Source organism: Notechis scutatus, chromosome 5 (assembly GCF_049901735.1).
Source record: "Notechis scutatus isolate UNSWTSFEM ecotype Mainland chromosome 5, rNotScu1.2, whole genome shotgun sequence".
In the NCBI taxonomy this organism is placed as follows: Eukaryota; Metazoa; Chordata; class Lepidosauria; order Squamata; family Elapidae; genus Notechis; species Notechis scutatus.
The window spans coordinates 116,302,550-116,321,839 of record NC_142013.1 but is presented as its reverse complement, the minus strand read 5'-3'; the positions used below and the strand labels follow the sequence as shown (position 1 = coordinate 116,321,839).

The 19,290-nt window shown below is 44.6% G+C and overlaps 1 protein-coding gene across 1 annotated transcript; it reads right to left on the bottom strand.

Annotated features, from left to right (window-relative positions):
- Positions 1-477: 477 nt before the first annotated feature.
- PTPN20 (protein tyrosine phosphatase non-receptor type 20) lies at positions 478-14,295 on the bottom strand. Its single transcript, XM_087967701.1, has 8 exons — positions 14,255-14,295; positions 12,772-12,878; positions 11,350-11,498; positions 10,734-10,824; positions 9,704-10,038; positions 8,442-8,657; positions 7,367-7,429; positions 478-2,017 (listed from the first exon to the last, which is right to left on the bottom strand). Exons 1-8 carry the CDS (start codon positions 14,293-14,295, stop codon positions 1,946-1,948), a joined length of 1,074 nt encoding a protein of 357 aa, XP_087823827.1. The 3' UTR covers positions 478-1,945.
- Positions 14,296-19,290: the final 4,995 nt, after the last annotated feature.

Below are 19,290 nucleotides of genomic sequence, written 5' to 3'. Positions count from 1 at the left end.
ACCGCTCCTGGAACCTTGCCAAGAAAACGGCGGAAGCTTCTCCAGGCAGTCTTTGGGGATCAGTCATGATGGGACGGAAAAGAGAAAATATTTCAATGTGGTATTGCTCAACAAGAGTTAAGGGTTGGGGGAACCTTTTCCAAGGGTATTTGTTTAACAACCACTTCATTCAACAACTAAGATTCAGCCCCAATCGTGGTCATTAAGTGTAAGCAAGGACCACCTGCAAAGGGTTCCGAGGGTTTGGTTTTGTTTTTTTATTTCGAGCTTAAGACCAAGCCCAATCTCTGACAGTGTAAATTTTCCTGACTATATTTAATTAATTTCATTGATTTAAGAATAATTTAGTTGTGGGGTTTATTATATTTGCTGACTGGCCAAAGGCAGTAATTAAAATGTATTCATTCATTATACAATTTTAAGTATTATATTAATTCAAATATAGCATAAGATGAAATTCTGCAAACTGGGAAAAAACATATGTTGCATAAAAAACACATAAGACATGCATACACAATACAGAAGGAAAACACATCACAACTGAACAATAAAATTTTAAAGGTTACAGCATCAACTGAAGTTTACAATATTCACCTAAAGACAAATCATACTTTATTTCCTACCAATGAAAATATGGGCCCTGCCCCTTTCATAGTTGCATTGGTGGATGTGATCCTAAGACCAACTGAGAAATGTGATAACTCTTTCAATGTTTCCATCTTGTGATGTCCATATCGCATAAGAGTGTCATGAAAAAGGAAAAACTGTTTTATGATTGCCTTTTACAGTGACATCTAAACGTGTCAGAATTGTAAATTATTCAGCCATAGTAGGGACAGTATTTTTATCTAAGCAATTGCCCGTGGAAATGCTACCATCTCTGCAATGGGGGTTAACAACCCTGATCTTTCTTTCCGTGTATGATAATATCACAAGGCTTTGTCATGCTGGTGAACAAAAGCAGACTCAGAAATATCTAAGGTAAGCAGTAACAATTGCATGTGTGTATACAGGTTATATTTTGCTGCTCAAAGATTTAAAGCCCGTATGGGATACTTAGATGAACTGTTAATTTATGAAGAGTAGCATAACATATTTTACTAACTACACACACTAATCAGTTGCCCATCTAGAACCACTTCCAAGGGATGAAATTATACTTTTAGCATTAAATAAAAATGTTTCAGTTTTAAAATGCTACCATATTAACTTATGAAAGGAACTTTGAAACTGAAAGACATGAAGTTATGAAAGAAAGAAGAGTGCTTGAATCAAATAAACTTGTTCCACTTCTTCCTTTATATCTAAATAAAATATTGATTTAGGAAACTGAGGTTCAAAACATGGCTAGAAAGGGAAATAAATCAGCACATACACACGGTTAGGACAGTATTTAAAAGCCCCCATTTGGAATTCAAACAAATTAGAAGAAAATTCCCTATGATTTAATACTGTAGTTAAGATAACAACACTGTTATCTAAGCTTTCTTCTGAGTTTTCTTCTATCCTGGTGCAACTATATTCGAACACTAACATTTATCTACAGTGTGGGTTTCAGAAGTCCTGTTTTTATCCTTCAAGCCCAGCTCATCATCTTTCTTGAAGATTTCGCCTGCTTTAAATGGTGATCTCACAGCCCCATAAAGACACCCTCCCCGCCTCCATTGAGCTACCATTCTGATCCAAGGGAAACCACTGTATTCGTGTTTGGTGCACCAAGGCTCCCCATGACAGAGACCAGCAGAGCTGAATTCAGTCACAAGCAGCCTTGTTTATACAGCTAGCAGCTCCATCTACACTGACTTTCCTACGTTGGGCAGGTGCCTTAAGAGTCCATGTTTTCAGACACTGAAGTGGAATTCAATCCAGTGTTTACAGTGCTTCTCTTCACAACAGTTGCAATTAAGAAGATGAGCCTGAAGTCTTGGATAACTGCAGGCTGTCCTTACTGGGAATCCCTACTCTGGATGTTCTTCAGAGCTTCAAGAGCTATTTCATAGCAAAACATGTACTGTTCCTGGGTGAGGAGGAGAAGAAAAAAAACAGCCAGTTACTTTCCCAGCAGAGCTGAAGGAAATAGATCATCTATCAGGTTTCAGCATGTCCATGCAACTTCACACTGAAGTAGAATTATTTGGTATCTGTCGTGGTCAAAAGAGTGAGAAAGGGACCCTTTAAAGACATACAGTGCTGATCTAATAAACGAGAACTCAGCCGTCTGCTGTGTCCACTTTTACTTTGCTGCTTGTCTATATCTGAATGTGTGCTTTTATTCTCCCAGGCGAGCATTTTCCTCTGTATCTGTACATTTGTGTTATTCACCCGGCGTCTTCCCAAGCTGTTCTCCTCAATGTCTTGGAGGGAATGGACTGCTTGGCCTTCCCTCCAGGCAACAGTTATTGATTAGTGTGATTAGAGTGTTTAGTGCAAATACTGTGATTACCAATCAGTGTAACTGATAAGCAATTAGTGTAATTTAATTGATTAGTAAAATTAGTGATTTGGTGAAATTAATTGACCAGTGCGATTAGTGATTTGTATAATTAATTGATTAGGGTGATTGTTGCTTAGTTAAATTATTTGACTAGCGTGATTAATATAATTGATTAATTGGTGCAATATTGGCTATATTGATTACCCCAATATCTTACCTACCATGCCAGGAAAGAAAATCCAATGCCAACCCACAACCCCCAAAGAAAGAAATCCTCACCAATGAACCACCAGACTCCTGCACGTGCCTTATATGTAAAGAAACTTTAGAGGAGAATGAAAATTCCATCAAATGTTCCCTATGTGACAACTACGCTCAACATGGCTGCTTGGGATTACACAAGTAAATTGCTCAATTCCTAGAAACATCCAACAATGCATTTCCATGTTTCCGCCCACTGTGCGGACCCAAACTAGACAAATACATTGACCTGTTCGAAAGAGTTGATACCATAGAAACACGAATAACATCCCTTGACACCATAGTAACATCTCTGGATACTATAAAAACAAGATTAACTAACCTTGGAAAAAAAGACACAAAAACACGAACATCCAATAGCTACAAACCACATCTCTACCCAACAACCGCAACCACAACCCAATCCACAAAAACCCACAAATCCAACAAATAATGATATCCCAATCCTCATCAAAGAAGCCGTCAAGTGCAAACGGAAGCATCCCAATGCCATTTTATTTGGTCTAGAAGACAACAATGACAATGATGGCATCACAAATGTCCGCAACATCATCAGTGACTATCAAGCATCAAACAACTCCCCTGATGAAATACTCGACATTTCCTGCATTGGCCCAGAAAATAGTGATGGGTTGTTGGCCCCACACTTCTGCAGGGTCATTTGCAAAAATGAATTAAGCAAACGAAAATTCATTTACATTATACATTCACTCACCAAGAGCAACACCAACCATAAGAACCTCCATTCTCGCCCTGACCTAACCTTACAGCAAAGTGTACGATCCTGTAAACTTCGCTCTGAGCTCAAAAGACTCCATGAACAAGGAAATACTAACCTATACATTGACTACTGCACAGAATGTATCAAAAGCAAGACCTTCAACTTACATGCCAATAACCATCACCCCAACATCCAACATTAGGCATGCACGCCTGTTACTTCCTCCAGACCCATTACTACATATCTAAAATGCAAACTACTCAACGCAAGAAGCCTCGCAAACAAAATGCATGAATTCCTCATCTCATTAAGCGTGGCCACATTCGATATTATATTCGTCTGTGAGACGTGGTTGAATGCATCTTTTCCAGACCCCATTACCACAGTCAGAGAATATCACATTTATCAGTCAGATCATGAAATCCGTAGAGGAGGTAGAGTTGCTATCTTCTATAAAAAAATCTCTAAATTTAAAAAAGATTCAAATTACACAGGAGCTTGCTCTTCCAGAGACCATTGTCTGTGAACTGTCCTCAAATACCACAATCTGCTTCTTACTGTGCTACAGAGCCCCAGAATTTGTCATAGTTCAAGCAAACAAGCTAACTTCACTGCTAACGTGGGCTGCCTCTTGCCCACACCCTCTTATTTTCCTTGATGACCTCAATCTACCTCTTATAAATTGGACCCTAAATGAATGTACATCCGAACCCATACATGCACCCCTGTGCAACGCCGTTACTACACTTAGACTGGATCAATTAGTAACTAACAACACTAGACTCAACAACTGCCTTGACCTGCAACGGCTCAAACTCAATATATGGCCTACAACCACAAGAACCCTTTTCAAACAGTGACCACAGTATGATTGACTTTTGTCTCAATTTACGCCTTCACAAAGAGGATCATAATGATGGATCCCCAAAATACAACTTCAAAAAAGTCAACTATGATCTCATAGATGCCGACCCATCATCTCTAGATTGGCACATTCTGTTCTCTAGCTGTAATACTACAGGAGACCATTATAATGCATTCTTGCTTGAACTTGAAAGAGTCATTAAACTATATGTACCCCCCCAAAACAAAAAAACAAGTTACCCAAAACAATAAGGAAACTTCAATAAAAAAGATCGCTATGGCGTAAAAACAAAACTAGCTACGTAGGAAACTTTAAAAACCAATATAACACCTTATGCCGACAGATAAAGGCACAAATTACCACTGCAAACAAGAGGAAAACCTCCTACGTACAAAATCCACCTGTGCTTTCTATAATTTTGTAAACACCAAATTTAAAGGCTCAAGAACCATCCCACTCCTAAAAGGACCAAATGGGAAAGACTGCAGCGATGAAGCTGTTAAGGCCAACCTCTTCAACACATTCTTCAGTTCAGTCTTTGTAAACAGCAATGGCTCATACCTCACATTTCCTAGTCGCACCACAACTAACTGTAATGATCTACTACATATTGACTTTACAGAAGATAATGTAGAAAAGGCACTATGTAACCTAAAACCATCCCTATCTATTAGCCCCGATGGATTATGTATATACTTCTTTAAAAAGCTCTCCTCTGCCGTAGCAGAACCCCTAAGCATTATATATGAGATATCATTCAGAACCAGCTCCTTACCGAACCTATGGCCCTTAGCTACGGTCATCCCTATCTTCAAAAAAGGTGACCTGCCTGGTTGAAAAATACAGACCAATCTCACTGTGTTGTGTCACGTGCAAAGTCATGGAATCAATCATTAACCAATTCATCACCCTCCACTTAGTGTCAAATAACCTACTCTCCAAAAACAATTTGGTTTTAGGAAAAAATTGTCCTGCAACCTACAACTCCTACATTGCAAAAACATATGGACTACTCTACTCGACCAGGGTAAAGCAATAGATGCAATTTATATAGACAGTGGTACACTACAGTGGTACTGTTAAAACTAAACTCTGGAGGCGTTTCTGGATCCCTTCATAAATGGATTACTGCAGTGATCCCCAACCTTTTTTACGCCGCGGCCCGGTATCCCCAACCTTTTTTATGGCGCGGCCCGGTACCGGCATTAGCTGGGCGCGCCATCTTTTTGATGAAAAAGTGCTTCCGGTGAGCTTTTCCAGGTAGAAAGCTCACCGGAAGCACTTTTTCATAAAAAAAAGATGGCGGCGCCCAGCAAGCCAGCGGCCCGGTAGGACTTGTTCCACGGACCGGTACCGGTCCGCGGACCGGTGGTTGGGGACCCCTGGATTACTGTGTTCCTGTCAAACAGGCAACAAATAGTAAAAACAGGGAGCGCTATATCAAACCCTGCTCCAATTAACAGTGGTGTCCCGCAAGGCAGCATTCTAGGACCCACACTCTCATAAATGACCTTTGTGATCACCTTATAAGCAACTGCGTGCTCTTCACGGATGATGTAAAACTATTCAACAGCACCGACAATGCTACTGTCCTTCAGAGTAACCTTGATTATGTGTCTGAATGGTCAAACAATTGGCAACTCCAAATCTCGACCAACAAATGCTCTGTCCTTCACGTTGGTAAAAAAAATATCAGTACACCAAATACAAGATAGACAGATATGAACTCGTTGATGACCCTCACTCTGTCAAGGACCTTGGAATACTCATATCAAATGACCTAAGTGCCAGAGCTCATTGCAACAGCATTGCCAAAAAGGCATTAAGAGTTGTAAATCTAATCTTATGGAGCTTCTCCTCTGGAAATAATGAATTGCTAACTAGAGCATACAAAACTTTTGCTAGACCAATACTTGAATACAGCTCATCAGTCTGGAATCCACACTGTATATCAGACATTAATACAATTGAGAAAGTCCAGAAGTATTTCATGAGAACTACACTTCTCTGCTCGCAACAGAATACCCTTCACCACCAGGCTCGAGATATTGGGCTTGGACAGCTTTGAACTACATCGCCGATGGCTGGACTTAAGCATAGTACATAAAATTATCTCTTACAATGTCTTACCAGTTCATGAATATTTCAGCTTTAACCACAACACAAGAGCACACAACAGATATAAACTTAATGTAAACCGCTCCAAACTTGATTGCAGAAAGTACGACTTCAGCAACAGAGTGGTCAATGCATGGAACTCACTACCTGACTCTGTTGTTACATCCTCTAACCCCCAATCCTTTACCCTCAAACTATCCACTATTGAGCTCACTCCATTCCTAAGAGGTCTGTAAGGTGTGTGCATAAGTGCACCATCGTGCCTCCCGTCCCTGTCCTATTGTCCCCATTTATTCGTACATATTTCCTGTATCTTACTCATGTTTATATTTATGCCTATTATCTTGTAAGCGATTGACAAATCAAATAAATAAAATAAAATAAATAACAGCTTTGCTTGCCATGACATCTCAGCAGCTCATTGGAGGAACATCTTCATTTGGGCAGGGAAGCAATAGATAGGGGCGCGGGGGCTGGGGGGGGGGGAGAAGGGGGCTGAGACCCAAGTCCAGGCCTGCTGCAAGAAGGCCAAAGGGAATCTGCTCCGCCCCAGAGGAAGGCAGCAGCTCACTTCAAATCCCCCACACCTCTAAAGGGGGAAGGTGCCAAGAATAGCAAGAAGGTGAGAGAAGGGGTGGGGGCCCTTCACCGTCTCACCTGGGCCCTCTCAGAAAGCTAAAAGCAAGTCAAAGCCACACAGGCCTCTGGCAGACGGAGGGAGGACCCGTTCTCCTCCTCCTGCCCTCATGTCTCCCCTGACCCCATGAAGCAGGCTGGCTTTGCGCCCCGCATCTGCTTGGGAGGGGGGATTCCCTCTGATGGGTTGAATCTGGACTGATGCCCCTCTTGGCAGCCTGGCACAGACTTGGGAGCTGGGCTGGGCTATCCTTCCCAAGCATAAGATATGGCAATGTTTGGTGTACTTAACCTGGCCTGGCTCCTGCAGAAAAGAGTCAACGTTCCTCACCTTGGTTTGGATCATTCCAAAGCGCTGGTTCCTCATGTGGGTGACAATCTGCTTGATATCAAACTGCAGTATGGGGGGGGGGGGAAAGGGGGCTACGTGTTACCAGGCATCGCATGCAGCGTCTCGTTATTATTCTTAACATTTTACAGAGCAATTTCTAACTTCCTATGTAGCGTTTTGGGGGGTTTTTTGGTTACAGGGACAAAGTTTTGCGAAGAGGGGCTACACTTCTATTTTTACAGGCCTCCAGATATCCTGGTTGGTGGTTTAAAGACCCATTTCTGCTCCTGAAGCTCCCGGAAGGAGCTGAAACTTTTAACTTTGCCAGTCTTGGGATGCCAGGAATGGGAGAGAATAATTAATTCATAATGGAACCCAAAAGACTCAATTTGAAGATGGATCTTGGCAACCATTCTGAAACTGCGTAAGGATTTAATCTTGATCTAATTAATTGTGTAATTAATACACAATCTAAAGTGTAGGGAGCGATCATACTCTGGGTCTGGGAACTAAGCAGGAGATATTCCTGATTTTCCTTTCTAAAAAGCTGTTTTGCAATGAGATTCTAAATGCTTTAGGAATGCAGAGCTCAGACCCAGAAGCAGGCATTGGATTCAGATGAAATGGTGCCTCTTGCTGTTTCTATTTTAGAATCCTTTAAAATAAACATTCTAACCACATACAGTTCATATCAGCCTGGAAAAAAATAGTTTCTAGAAGACGGAAACAGCCCTGGGACTGGAAGGACAGAATGACAGAGAAGGGAGAAGTCCTGGCTTGGATTTTTTCTCACCCAAGTATTTACTTAGATCTACTGAGAAATCTGTGCACTGGTCAGTTCTCAACCAATCCAGTTCACAGCTGAGCTGGTGTATCTGGAGCTTAGTCCCCCTTTCCGCTTGCATTGGAAAAGGAGGCAGGAGGGCTGGCCAGTCACTTGAAGGACTGTGGAGATTGGGTGGTTCTAGGCCTGTTACGTTTTATGCTGCTGAAGCTTTAAGAAGGAAACCCTCTTCCAATTTTCTCTCATTCTTTGAAACAGGAAAAGCACAAACATGTTCGCTTTGGGACTTACACACAAATCCTTTTCTATGTAAATCAACACAACATCCACGCAAAGCAGCACTCCACTTCTTCCAATCCCAGCACTGCAGTGAGCAACGACCGGGCCTGACTGGTGAGTTTTTCTCATGTAGCGAACAAATTTGACCAGGTGCTGTAATGATTTGGGAGTCCCGTGGTCCGGCCAGTTCGTAAACTGGAGGTGCTGCACAACACGCCTTTCCTGTGTCTGCAACAGAAAGGTACACGGGCAGGTGAAGCCAGGGGTGGGATTCTGCCCGGCTCTGTAGAACCGGTAGCTCTGAAGAGCAGCAGACACCGATGTCTATGTCTGCTGCTGTTTTGGCCCACCCGCCCGCCCGGGCTCTTACCTGACCTTTATTTCTTGCTGTTTCAACCTCAGCTACTTTGCATGGCACAGCTGCGGTTGAAAAAGCAGGAAAAAAGAGGCTTTTTCAACTGCTGCGCACCTGTGCGCAGCGCTGCTCAGCTGTCCAGGCAGCAAGCTGACGGCAATTCACACGTGCACGCAGCAAATCGTAAATCACCGAACCGGTAGTTACACCGGTTGGATCCCACCCCTGGGTGAAGCCCTCTTAATGCAAGCCCCAGAACCAGAGAGCCAGGAAGGACCTGATGGAGAACCCTTGCTCAACGCGGGCTTTGCTAGAGACTTTCCCTGGCAGGTGGCGATTCAGCCTCCAGCTGAGGAGAAGCCTCCCTGTTGCCTGGGAGCCTCTTCCACCGCCTGGGAGCCCCAGAGCGGGAAAGGTCCCCCTGCTCACTAGGGAGCGCTTTTCCAGCCGGATGTGGTTGGAATGCAAGTCCTGCAGGGCTAACTCACCGCCAGGAGTTCGATCCTGACTGGCTCGAAGTTGACTCAGCCTTCCGTCCTTCCGAGGAGGGTAAAAGGAGGACCCGGATGGTTGGGGGCAAGAGGCTGACTCTGCAAGTTGCTAAGAGAGGGCTGTGAAGCACTACGAAGCGGTATATGCTAAGTCTAAGGGCTACTGCTATTACCATTAGCAATGTCACTTTGGGGACAGACTGGACACACTGACAAGCAGAGCACAATTTTGTTACAGTTCGGCTACGAAACAAAATTACAAATGTTTTGCTTTGCCCAAGAGTAGATGCATTTGGAATGGAAGTTTCATACCTAAAATGCTTCTTATCATTGGCTGCCACAACATAAACAAATGTAGCCTGTTATTAATTGAAAAACCAAATGCTGCATTGCCAGTTGTCATGTTTATTGTATTGGGGGTGCCTTACCTGTTTGTTGACCATTTCTATGATTCTAATGACAAAATAATCCAAGATTTGGTAGTTGAGTAGTTGCAGCCGAAAGCAAAGTAAGTCCAAAAATTTGTGAGGCGGATCAGGCCAATATCGGTGGCATTTGGATACTCCGTGTTCCTGTTCCCTCGTAATCATAGCAATGACATTGGAGTTGTTCTCCCAGACCATTTGCCAGAAGTCATGGGTGGTAGAAAGCAGCGGGCCCTGCGTGGAGATGTACCAGAGCTGTTCTGTGCCCACTGGCACATGGATGTAACTGGCGTTGATGTAGCCCTTTGCCTCTCCGATGGGTACACGGGTGGCATCATCTAGAAAGGGAAGGGAGGGAGGAAAAGGAGGAAGAAACGCAACTCCAATGGGCTTTTCTTGATCATTCAGTATCCAAGGTATTCGCACAGAAACATTGGCAGAGAAATGCAAGTATATCTGTTTAGATGTTCATGTAGAGTGCCATTTTTTTCTGATTTTTCCTATTTTGTTAGTTGTCCTGGAAATAATACTATTCAAGAGCACCTTGTAAAAATTGTAAAGAAATAAAATGCTGCATCGTAACTGCCTTCGTGGCTGCACAGGGGGAGAGAGAGCCAGAATCCCCCCAGTTGGAACGGAACTAACGTTGTACAGTCCAAACATTAAATATGGGCCAGGGGTCTCATTTAACTTGGCCTCAGATTGAGATTCATCACCCTGTCACTGCCAAAAGCAGACGTGTTGCCCTTGTGGCAGTGCCAGTGCCACGCCATGGCTGCCCACTGAGATCAGACTGGCCCCTCCGCATGGCCTTTAGGGAACCTCTGGAAATGAAGCTTTCCAAGCAGTCTTTCACAAACATCACCCCACCCCCTGCACGTCTTGTGGTTCCTACTCTCCTAAATTGGTTTTTGTTTGAGATTTAGATGGTAAGTTTTTTCATCCTGTTGTTTTTATTACCACATTATAAACTTCAAATGTGAGGTTTCAGTGAGATGAAAATAGTATAAAAAAACAAAGAAGTATTTCTTACATGGGAGAATATCCCGATATCTGTTCTTTTCCCGGTTTTCTGGTGCTTTGGCAACCTGGCAGTCATCCAGGGGCTTTAGGTATTCTAAACTCTAACCCAAAGATAAAATCAGGTATATGATTTGTTTAAACAAGCACTTGCTTATTTTAGTTAAAGGAGTGGTTGAAGGGGGTCAGACATAATGAGGATTGTTTGGATTTGCTTAGCACACTATATACAACTAGTGACTTATTCAATATGTTGTGATTAACAAATAGGCTTTAGTTTAGCTCCCTTGAAAACTTTTGATTGGCCGATGCTCCTTTCTGAGTACAAACTTGGTGATAAAATGTACCTTTGTCTTTGTGTGATGTATAAATTGACCACTAGAAATTGATGTGATTTCCCCCCCCCCAGTAACCTTTACTCAAGTGTGTGGTCTTTCCAGGTTTAAAGCCAACCTAAACATACAATGAGCTTCATCTCCATTTTGTAGAATCTGGTAGGAAGGAAAACCACAGCAACGAAATTTAGAAATTTGTATACAAAATGGGACCCATAAGTTCATTTCCTGGAAACCGTTTCTGCCCGGACTGTAATAACGAAAGTTTGGATCTATAAGGTAAAGAGAACTCACCAAAAACTCCTTCAGAATCTCCTGGTCTTCCATTTGTCTTTGAATCTTCTGGATTAGTTGTCTGGCATTATGTCGCAGGCCACATTTTGACCGGGATGGCTTGATCAGTGCCAGTTGGGCCAACTCCTCTTCACTGACAACTGATGGCCCTTCAAAGGATCGGAAAATAATTACCAGTTTCTAGTTGAAGAGATTGAAACGTTCTCTAGAGCTCTATCCCGACCGTCCTAACTTCATTCTCCATTCACAGATTAAACTTCCAAGGACTGCTGGAATAATAAAGGGCAAGGGAAGGTGTTCTCACGGGGTGGCTGAAACCCAGAAGCCCTTGTTTCCTGCCTTCATTGGTTGGTTCAGTTTCTAAGACTACCCATCTCAGTCAATGACTTTGGGCAGCTTACTGTTCATGAAATATATTACAATTAAAAATCAAAATAAAACATTTTAAAACAGTAGAAACGGTAAAACTAATTAAAAAAAAACCCCACCCAATCAGGGAAAGTACCTGCGGCACCCAAAGAGGGGTGTCCATGGACTGGGGGTCGCCTCCCACCTATTAACACCGATGGGGAAAGGAGCTGGACTGGTGTAGTAGGGCAGCACCTAGCTCCAGATCACACAAGGGGCCCAAAGGGGCACTCGGGCCAAGGGTATTTGTGGCTGCAGAGACATCAGGAAGGTCTAGGATGGGTGCCCTGCCGCCAGCTGGCTCTCGCCAGAGATCGTCCACAGGTGTGACTGTCTCGGTGAGGGCCTCGCCAACCAGGCTGATTAGGGCTCCAGGCCATCCGTTTCCACCAGGACCACCTGCAACTGCCAGGCAACCCCCTTGGGGAGGACAGACCAGGAGGGATTCAGACAAGAAGACGCTAAAATGTTGTGAATGGAAAAATATTGCAGCCTTTTAACTTGGAATCCTAGCTGATTAATATAGAGAATTGTATACATTGATTTCTCATGGAAAGCCAGCTGGTCTCATGATGGAGGCACCAGGCTAGAAACCAAGAGGCGGTGAATTCTAGCCTCATGGGAGTCGGCTGGGTAACTTTAGGCCACTGCCCCCGCTCTCTCCCTCCATCTCTCTTTCTCTCTCTCACAGCCCAGACAACAGGGTTATGGTTGTTGTGGGAAAAAGGAGGATTAGGTAAGTTCACTACCTTGAGTTATTTGTAAAATCATAAAGGCGGGATATGAACAAACAGATTCAGATCTGTAGCTGGCAACTTGGCCAAACCACTTCCTTGTTCTCGCCAAACAAAGTAAATGGTCCCGGGGGGAAGCTTGCTTTAAAGAAGGCTTTGCTTTGACCTACTCATCATAATCCAAAGGACACTTTCGACACGAGTGACGCCACACGGGAGAGGGGGCTTATCTTTCAATGGCATTAAAAGACCCCCACCAGGCAGACACGAAAGAGGATACCTTGGGGCAGTGTGGTCAGCCTTTGGACTTCATCTTCATCGCTGCTGTAACCTTCTGCTCCTAGAGTTTCCTGCCTTCTTTGGGCCCCAGCGTAGACTCTCTGAGGGCTTCAGAACAGGGTTATTCGTTTAAGAATTGCAGGTAGACACTTACACGCTTCTAGCTTCCCCCTTTCGTTTACCATAGAGAGAAGGAACGTGGCAGTATTGGATTCATTCACGGGTTAAGAAATAGGCCCAGCAGGGACTGTCAGGAGGACTCTGCCACCCGAGCGCACACACCCCGCGCTCGGGTGGCAGAGTCCTCCTGACAGTCCTCCCCACCCGTGTGTGAATGCCCGAGGCAAAACATGTGCCAGGTGGGGTCAGCTTGTATGAGGTGGGGGACGCAGGTTTTTCCGTTCACGAAGGCCAGTTGAGGCCCTCCATTTTGTATATAGGGCCCACCCGAAAGCAGTTCTTACCTATGGCCTCCAGGCTTTCCCTGGCTCGCTGAGATAAGGAACTGAAACTAAGAGGTAGAGGTAGTCCTTGCTTAGTGACCCCAGTCGGGACAGACAACTCCTTCATGAGATAGAGGAACTTGCTCTCTTGAAACCCCTCTCCAATATCTCCACTTCATAAGGACAAGTGTGCGGTGGGGGTAGGGGAGTGAGGGTGAGGCAACAGAGAGATGGCCCATGGAAATTGCTTGCCTTGGCCTTTTCCCTCCCTCTCCTCCGCCTGCCTGGCAGAGGGGAGAGACTGAGGAGGAGATTTCAGGACAGGACAGTCGTGGGCTGCTTGCACAGTGCCCCCCTGTGGTTCCCAGCCCCACCTGCCAGTGTAGCTGCCGTTGTTTTTGATGTGTAAAAGAGCGTCTCTCTCTCTCCACTCTCTCCCTCCCCAATCTCTCTCTCTCCAATCTGTCTCTCCCTCCCTCCCTCTCTCCAATCTCTCTCTCTCCACTCTCTCTCTCCCTCTCTCCAATCTCTCTCTCCAATCTGTCTCTCCCTCCCTCCCTCTCTCTCATCTCTCTCTTCTCTCCCCCCTCCTCCATCTCTCTCTCCCTCCCTCTCTCTCCCTCCCCCTCCTCACCTCTCTCCAATCTGAGTCTCTCCCCTCCCTCTCTCCCTCTCTCTCCAATCTCTCTCACTCTCTCCACTCTCTCCAACTTTCTCTCTCTCAATCTGACTCTTCCTCCCTCCCCTCCCTCCAATCTCTCTCCAATCTGTCTCTCCTCCTCCTCCCCCTCTCTCTCCAATCTCTCTCCCTCTCCTCCCTCTCTCCAATCTCTCTCCAAACTCTCTCCAATCTGTCTCTCCCTCCCTCCCTCCCCTCTCTCTCCAATCTCTCTCTCTCCTCCCTGTCTCTGCATCTTCTCTCTCCCCTCTCCCTCCCTCTCTCTCCCTCTCCTCCCTCCCTCTCTCTCTCTGCTGTGCAAGGGGGAGGGGGAGAAAGGAAAAACAACAGCAACAACAGGTCAAGCACAGGACAGCCCATACTGGTGGTCACATGACTGAGGTATACTGTGAAGGTCATACATAGTCGTAAATGGGATGTACAGTTATCTTTACAGCACCATTGTAACTTCGAACGGTCTCTGAAAGGATAGTCGTTAAGCGAGGACCACCTGCATAGTGATGCTTCTTCCCTTTGAACTTCTTGATGATTTCCCTCACTGGCTGCCTACAGAGGTTAAGAAGCAGCGCCAGAGGGCTGGTCTGTGTGTCCCGTCCCCCCCCAGGCCCTCACCTAGGGCTTCTCAATGCAGGAGGGCATTACAGGGCCCGGAACCCGCCTGGCTGCAGAGGCTAAAGGAGCACGGAGGGTGGGGGGGGGCAGGGATGGGGCTCTTTGCCTGCCAAAGGGAAGAGGAAGCTTGCAGACCCTTCTCAAAAGGAGAAGCACCTGGGATCGGTGGGCCAGGCGCACCTCTCAGAACCTCCTGGCCAACGACAGTTGCGTTTATACATAAACAAAGAGCTGGCAAGGACATATCTGACCAGGCTTATAATCTGGATGGGCTTTAAACTCCTACCTGTTTTCAGAATTCCCAGGCCAATCCTCTTTGGTTGCAGGGAAAGCTTGATTAGCTGTTTCCTTAAAAAATAAAGCCTTAATGAATGACCTTTAAAAAGGGCAAATGAAGACGATCTTAGATAATCAATATATGTCCATAAGTGGGATACTTGTAATTTTTCATCCGGCTAGCAAAATCTTTATTTTTAATTATACTTGACTCCAGTTTTTCTTTACAAAATATCCATGAAGAGATTAATCCTGGCACTGTGTTGAGTATTTTGGACTATTTGGAACATAAAATAATGAAAAAGAAAAGCTGCGTTGATCTTTTTAGATGCAGAGAAAGCTTTTGACAATTTGAACTGAACATTTCTGTTTAAAATTTCATGAATTTTGGAGAAAATTTTACAAAATGGGTGAATCCAATTTATACTTCACAGACAACATAAATAGTTTCATAAATAGCAGAAACTGCTTTAAGGAATCTTGAGCTTCAATTCTGTACAAGAAGTACAGAATACAGTAAAATGTATAAGATTGCATGGATAGGATGCAGCAGCCTGCAGTTAAACCATAGGGTATATTTCAATTACTACTGAACACAGCAAAAGAACACGTCTACATTTTGAAAATATTCCAAATGGCAAAATTTAACCTATAAATTTTACTGCCAACAGCTGATCTTATTTGGCTTTATGAACACTTTTTATCTAGTGCTGTAAAGCAGTGATCCCAACCTTTTTTATGCCGCGGCCGGTATCTCCAACCTTTTTATGGCGCGGCCCGGTACTGGCATTAGCTGGCGCCGCCATCTTTTGATGAAAAAGTGCTTCCGGTGAGCTTTTCCGGGTAGAAAGCTCACCGGAAGCACTTTTTCATCAAAAAGATACGGCGCCCAGCAAGCCAGCGGCCTGGTAGGACTTGTTCCACGGACCGGTGGTTGGGGACCCCTGCTGTAAAGTATCTAAAACTGTTCCAACATTGTGATATAAATGAATATCTTTGTTTCTCTTTTCCTACCTATGAAGGCTTTTCATGTGCCAAGAGGCATTGCCTAAGGAAATTCACCTAATTGTTACATTTTACAGTTTCAGGAACACTTCTCCCTTGTTCCAAATTTTTACTAAAAAAAAAGAAAAGAAACCTGGAATGATTCCCTCATCCTTGAAATCTGCACTCCTGCTGCTATGTTTGCACACCTTCCTTGGATGCCTACCACTAGTATTAAGACCCATAAGCATTGCAGGTCATGGAAAGCTACAGTTCCATTCCTCCCTCACCTGATGGCTATATGGTTGATGGGTACCATCCTGGTTTTGTCTGGCTTTTTCAAGGTTTTGGCCGATTCCTTGCTGGTCTTGACTGGATCCTTCCATGTGATAGCTTGCTGCACTTCTAACATTCCCAAGCCACCATATTCATCTGAACAGAAGAATTAATATTGGGCACTCTGAATGAGAGAGGCCACAAGAGCTTACTATGCAAAGTGAAGAGAGAGAGAGAGGTGTGAAGACCTCTCTCCTTCAAGGGACTTGAGTGGAGCTGGCACAAGTGACGGGAACAGAGCTGGCACAAAGAAAAGTCATCCGTATCCTGAGCAAAACAGGGACAGCTCCCTCTAGAGTGGACTGCGTTCCAGGCAGGCATGGCCACGAGGGAGGGAGGGTTAATGTGGACGCCAGCATAGGGTGAACTCAGAGGGATGTAAGTTTCCCATCCTGGCTTAGGATGATGACAGCTGTAGTACCCTAGCCCATTGTAGACCTGCAGAAACTCCTCTAGAACATGAAAATCTGTTTAGGACAAAAGACACTTTCAATTTAGGAGAAAAGTAAAAATAAAATCATTAGTGTAAAGAAATATTGACAGTGTAAGTGAAACAAACCCAGTAAAGATGTATACCCTGTCCCTTTACTTGTTTAGGCCATTAATAGATAATTTATAATTCATTCATGCTATCTGCATTTCTGGCTATTAGAGTTTCAAAACTTGGCCAGGAATTTTTGCTCTCCAGGGCAATACGCATCAACACCATGAGCTATAGAAAAAGCAGAAGCTTATTTAATCTTCAGGAATTTAATTCAGATCCAAACAAGAGAACAAAAACCAACCCTCAATATACTGCATTTGTGCTAGTTCATAGTACCCACAGGATGACCGGATGCTCTGAGTCTCCACGAGGTCCTTGGAGCTGGCTTTCCAACTGCCATACTGCGAGGTAGAACCCTGGGCCTCTGTGACGTCACTGGGGCCCAGGCTGCCCTCCCCTTCCCAGGACTTTGGAAACGGCCAAGCGCAGTTTAGGCTGTGCTATAGTTCTACATTCAAAGGCTGGCTCTTTAACCCAGGGCCAAAACCTTCTCTTTCTCCTGTGTTGACTCCTGGTGGTCCTTGACTGGACAAGCCCCTGCAGTTTACTTGGGAAGAATTCAGAAATGGCTTCCCCTGGCCGCCTTCTTCCTGGGGCTGAAAGAGCAAGAGAGAGAGAAAATAATTTTTTTATTAAAAAAAATCCATGGGATTCTTCAATTCAGAATATATCTTCACAGGAAATGCAATTACCAATTAATGAGGCAGGATTCAATTTTCCAAATTTGAAATTATACTATCTTGCTGACCTATTGTCAAATATTAACTAGAAAACATAAATTTGGTTTAATTTTCTGATTAAGGCAATTTTGGAATATGCATATATTCTCAGAAAATTATCTCAGAAAATGATGAATATGTTAAAAAAGATTAAACTTTTTCCCATACTAAATTGATTTATGGGGAACCCCAATTTTAAAAATTGGGAAATAGATGGTGATATGAAAAAATTGGATGGAAGCAGACTTTGAATCAAATGATTACGTGGATGATTTCTTTTTTTAAACATATGCTGCGTTTAAAGACAAATGCCAGCCATCAGATGGAACGTGGTGGTGTTAATATTTACAGCTACATTTGCTAACCACATTGTTTGGACCAATGTATCTATGAATGACTTGAATGACGAGTTAGAAAATAAGATGATCACGATCAGACTTGCAGACAACACAAAGTCAAGGTAGGAAATTGTAAGCAGGATTCAGGGGGACCTTGACAAGCTTGAAGAACGGGCAGAAACCAGGAAGATGAACCTCAGTAAGAAGAAATGCAGAGCTGCCCAGGGGGCCGTAGCAGGGAGAGAGGAAGGATAAGCTGAACTCCAGCCCACAATGTCAGATGGCTGCAGAAAGAGGAATTGCAATCCTAAACTACATCTAAGTGTGTGTGTGTGTGTGTGTGTGTACACACACACACACTGCTAAAAAAAATAAAGGGAACACTTAAACAACACAATGTATCACATTTCTGTGAAATCAAACTGTCCACTTAGGTAGCAACACTGATTGACAATCAATTTCACATGCTGTTGTGCAAATGGAATAGACAACAGGTGGAAAGCATAGGCAGGTAGCAAGACATCCCCAATAAAGGAGTGGTTCTGCAGGTGGTGACCACAGACCACTTCTCAGTTCCTATGCTTTCTGGCTGATGGTTTGGTCACTTTTGAATACTGGCGGTGCTTTCACTCTAGTGGTAGCATGAGACGGAGTCTACAACCCACACAAGTAGCACAGGTAGTGCAGCTCATCCAGGATGGCACATCAATGCAAGCTGTGGCAGGAAGGTTTGCTGTGTCTGTCAGCGTAGTGTCCAGAGCATGGAGGCACTACCAGGAGACAGTACATCAGGAGACGTGGAGGAGGCCGTAGGAGGGCAACAACCCAGCATCAGGTCCACTACCTCCGCCTTTGTGCAAGGAGGGACAGGAGGAGCACTGCCAGAGCCCTGCAAAATGACCTCCAGCGAGCCACAAATGTGCATGTGGCTGCTCAAATGGTCAGAAACAGACTCCATGAGGGTGGTATGAGGGCCCAACGTCCACAGGTGGGGGTTGTGCTTACAGCCCAACACCGTGCAGGACGTTTGGCATTTGCCAGAGAACACCAAGATTGGCAAAGTCGCCACTGGTGCCCTGTGCTCTTCACAGATGAAAGCAGGTTCACACTGAGCACGTGACAGACGTGACAGGGTCTGGAGACGCCGTGGAGAATGTTCTGCTGCCTGCAACATCCTCAAGCATGACCGGTTTGGCAGTGGGTCAGTAATGGTGTGGGGTGGCATTTCTTTAGGGGGCTGCACAACCCTCCATGTGCTCGCCAGAGGTAGCCTGACTGCCATTAGGTACCGAGATGAGAACCTCAGACCCCTTGTGAGACCATATGCTGGTGCGGTTGGCCCTGGGTTCCTCCTAATGCAAGACAATGCTAGATCTCATGTGGCTGGAGTGTGTCAGCAGTTCCTGCAAGACGAAGGCATTGATGCTATGGACTGGCCCACCCGTTCCCCAGACCTGAATCCAATTGAGCACATCTGGGACATCTTGTCTCGCTGCATCCACCAATGCCACGTTGCACCACAGACTATCCAGGAGTTGGGGGATGCTTTAGTCCAGGTGTGGGAGGAGATACCTAGGAGACCATCTGCC

Coding starts and splice junctions, on each gene's coding strand:
- PTPN20 (XM_087967701.1), bottom strand. CDS start 14,295: ATGTATGACCTTCACAGTATACCTCAGTCATGTGACCACCA. Junction 12,879..14,254: donor CCTCAGTCATGTGACCACCA/GTATGGGCTGTC, acceptor CCTGTTCTGAAG/CCCTCAGAGAGTCTACGCTG. Junction 11,499..12,771: donor GCTGACCACACTGCCCCAAG/GTATCCTCTTTC, acceptor GATCCTTTGAAG/GGCCATCAGTTGTCAGTGAA.